Consider the following 4,058-nt stretch of genomic DNA (forward strand, 5'->3'; position numbering starts at 1 on the left):
TTTCAGAGTTCTTAAAAAATAATTTATATATATTTTTGTTGAACATAAAATTGTCAATTCTAATAAATAAACAACTAAATATCAAATAATACAAATCATTTAGTCTTAACTCTTAAGTCTTAAACATCAATATAACATCAATTTAACATCACACAATAAAAAGATTTACAAGACAATAACTAAATATAAAAAAATACAAGATTTACTCATCCTTCTCATCATCATCCATGAGAGAATGATCAAATTCATCATCAAAAGAACTCCCAAGAACTACCATCACCCATTGGACCTTTACTCTCTCTTTTTTTCTTTTTCTTTTTTTCTTTTTTTTTAATAATAGGCCAAATCCGGTACCGGCTGGAATTTGCATCTCGGCCGGAATTGGCCGGAATTGACCGGAATGGCCCGGAACGGGCCGGAATTTGACCCGAGGTGAAACGTGGGGTATTCCGGTACCGGTTTGCATACCGGTACGAAAAATTCCGGCCGTTCCGGCCGGACCAGAACGGAATCAATAACAATGGTATTTCTGAGACTGAATGCAAAGAATGATATTTCCCATAATCGTGAATGGAGCAGATTTATCTGCATTTACATTTTGTATAAACTTTTCAGAACACACATTTCATAATAACCAAATATAATTGCAAATGGAAACAAAAGAAAGCCATGGGAATGTAAGGCAAATTCATCAATACCACCACATAATTCCAAAGAGAAACGAATTAGGGAGCAATTTCAAGCCTGGGTTCAAAGCAAAATCCAGAAAACAGCTGAAGTGGGAACCTCTTTGTCACGGGGCACTTCAGTGACCATCTCCATTGCTTCTGGTTCATATCAAAGACAAGAAGTGCTGGAGCTCCGTAGCTTTGGATGTATATGAGATCATCCGTACCACTGCTAGCAAAAACATCATCAAACTCCCCAAACCCTTGAAAATATTTATGAGGCATACGTGCTATCTCTTGCCACTCCCTACCATTTAGAAGCCAGATGCCAATCCCCTTGATTATGTCAGCTCGATCTTGTTTCCCAATTCCTCCCACCATCACCAGCTTCCCCTTTAGGTTCATCAGACGGCCACATGTAAGAGGACAAGGTACTGGAATAAAACTCCTATTCAACAAACTGTGGGAAAAACGGCTAGAGAGATTATATGCAATTAGGCCATGACGATTTTCTGGTGCACCATTCCCAGTTGAATAAATCAAAAAGTACAAAACCCCATCACAGATCACACTTTCATCACCACCTCTCCATCCACCGAAAACCTCTGTCAAAGGGGTTGTCCACATCCTTGTTTCTGAATCATAAATATGAATTGCGATATCCCATTGGAAAAAATTTCCAGGGACTTGCTTAGATTTCACTACTGTGATGGTATAAACATGTGATATCCTGTCCACTGAGATTGCAAGTGCACTGTAATCAGAAAATTTCAATCCTGGGGGCTCCACAAGCTTCCTGAAGCGTTTGGTTATTGGGTTGCACACATATAGCTCACTTCTGCTGTCATTGTCCATGAAGCCAACCAATCCACACGATGAAGCAATGAAACAATCTGGCTTGATGTCAGGGAGTTCAAAGCCATACCACTTCCGAAGGGTGGGATCATAAGCATAACTGGTTGATTCATCACAGCTTGTAAACATAAAATACCATGGTTTTTGTGTAAGGACATGTGAAAAGTTCCATAAAAACCTGTTTGAGCTAACAATCTCATGCCATCTTTTACACACAGAACCTGCTCTGAATATGCTTGCAATGGGGAGATAGGCTAGGATCCGTTCCAAAAGGTCATCAGGGAGGATCAAATCCACAGAAACTGCAGTAGCTTCTGTGTTGCCTTCATCATTAAGTTCGGAGAATGAATCAAACTCCCCAAACTCTCTGACTGTTTCATCAAGGCAATGGTTGATCCATGATGATTCTCCGTCCATGACCAAGCAGCGTTAAGAGTAATAACCTACCTCAAGAAAAATAAATAAAATTATGTTACATAGGAAAATTAATCAGAGCCTCTTCTTGCCACTAAACAAGAAACACATTAAGAGATTATTAAAAGGAAACAGCATGCAAAATCAATGTCATGTCACAAAATGAGGAGAACAATAATAATTAAAAGAAGAAAAATAGAGATTTATCATATTAACAAGAAGCCTATGCAAGCAAATACTAGTGTCAGGTTAATTCTTCAAAACCCTGTTCCCTCTTTCCTGTTTAGAGGATAAGATTTATAAATTTGAAAGATGAATAAACTCATCAATGGGCTTAACATAACAAAAAATCAACTTTCAAATTAAATAGTCGAAGTTCTATAACAGAATCTAAGTACTACTATTTGCAACCAAATTTCATTCACCTTCCATGTGTTTAAGATTAACAGGTCTCCCTAAGCCATGACAAGGAATTTATCTATACAACACAAGAGCTAGGACTCCCCCTTATATATAATTGAGAGAATATAAACCTCTCAATGCCTTCAATGTGAAGAACAAATGACAATAAATTGTTATAATTATTTACAACATTCCAAGTAAACAAATACAAGGAATCAAGTAAGAAATGATGAGAAATAAAAGAGAATTCAATATAACAAAATTTTCAGATATGCTGACAAAATAATTAAGAATCATGACCAGGAGAAAATAACATCACAACTAATTAATTACATATGAGATTACAGGCATACCCAGAAAAGATAAATAAATAATAACAAATTGAAACAACTGAGCAGCCAAAAATGAGATCACAACCCCAGAAAGCAAAATATCATATAAAGGAAAGTCAGCAAAACATACATGTCTGGGAAATAAAAACTACAATTAAAAACCGTTTAGGAACAACAAAAGCCAAAAATGCAAACCACTGATTTGTCACCAAAAATACAGGAAAAGCATTGAAAGACAAAGCAATAAAATGATATAGAAAGGAACATTCTAAAGCAAATTTCTTACCACAATGGGTCTGCCAATCGAAGAACAAGGGTTTTTTTTTCTTTCTTTCTTTCTTTCTTTCTTTTATGTTCTCTCTCACTTTCACAGTACTCTTAATATCAAACCCTCATAAAGATCTATGATTTGAAATATTAAAATAAAGTTAGGTAGACAAAGGATTGGACCACAGAGACCTATCAATCAATTATCAAAACCCCACATAACAAAAAAAGCAATAACTTGAATAACTAAGCCAATAACACACAGACAGATCAGTGAAAATCACAGAAAATATATCAAAGAAACAAAAAAATAAAAAGGGGGAAAAAAATAAACCAGTTTAAGAATAAACATAAAACCCATGAATAATATACCTTGTCTGAAACTTCCTTGACTGTCACTAACCAAATGGGTATGACTAGATTTGGACAAAGACCCCAGATTTAACAGCCATGAAACATAAATCAAGAAAAATAAGTTTCTTGACAGTATTTAATAAAGAGTAACCCACTATTGCCATAAAGCATTAAAGAAAAATGAGAGGAAATGGAACTGGCTATGCATAGGAAAAATTATCTTCAAATGGCAGAGAAATAAAAAATGGGGTTCTCTAGATTTTGGGTGATAAGCAGAAGAGAGAGAGGGTGTAAGCTATGTGAGTGAGTTAAGTGTGTGTTTTCTTCTTCGCCTTTTGGCTTCTTTTATGATATAGACAAAAACGACAGGCAGAGAGTGAAGTAGGAAATACCGAAATAGGACTAGGGAGAGCGTTTTTTGTACAGAGGGTGGTTCTTTTTTAATTCTTTTCTTTTCTTTTCTTTTTTTTTAATTTACTTTTAAAATTTTTATTTTTTAAGAGCCCATGCGTGGAGTCTTTTGGCTGAATATTACTGAATCCATTTATTTGTGTTATGGGCATTATTTCAACTTATTTGGGAAAATGAGGAGAGAGAGGGAGTTGCCGAAATTCCAACAAAAGTATGAGAGAGAAAGAGAAAAAGTGGGAGAAAGAAAATGTTGAATTTCGGCAATGGTATTACCGAAATTCTTGCTGTCCAAAACGCTGACTGAGAAGCAATTGTGGCAATGGCATTACCGAAATAGGTGAGAAAAAAATTTGTG

The 4,058-nt window shown here is 35.6% G+C and overlaps 1 protein-coding gene across 2 annotated transcripts; it reads right to left on the bottom strand.

The window, feature by feature from the left end:
* Positions 1–540: 540 nt before the first annotated feature.
* Positions 541–3,663, bottom strand: LOC112034546 (F-box/kelch-repeat protein At3g61590). Of its 2 annotated transcripts, XM_065770782.1 has the most exons (3): positions 3,311–3,663; positions 2,958–3,073; positions 541–1,966 (listed from the first exon to the last, which is right to left on the bottom strand). In XM_065770782.1, the coding sequence occupies exon 3, from the start codon at positions 1,938–1,940 to the stop codon at positions 726–728; it is 1,215 nt and encodes a 404-aa protein (XP_065626854.1). In that variant the 5' UTR covers positions 1,941–1,966; positions 2,958–3,073; positions 3,311–3,663; the 3' UTR covers positions 541–725. The 2 variants fall into 2 exon arrangements, with proteins under 2 accessions (XP_065626854.1, XP_023923125.1); XM_024067357.2 differs by lacking the exon at positions 2,958–3,073.
* Positions 3,664–4,058: the final 395 nt, after the last annotated feature.

This window comes from Quercus suber, unplaced genomic scaffold, assembly GCF_002906115.3.
Source record: "Quercus suber isolate HL8 unplaced genomic scaffold, Cork oak 2.0 scaffold_36, whole genome shotgun sequence".
Taxonomy (NCBI): domain Eukaryota; kingdom Viridiplantae; phylum Streptophyta; class Magnoliopsida; order Fagales; family Fagaceae; genus Quercus; species Quercus suber.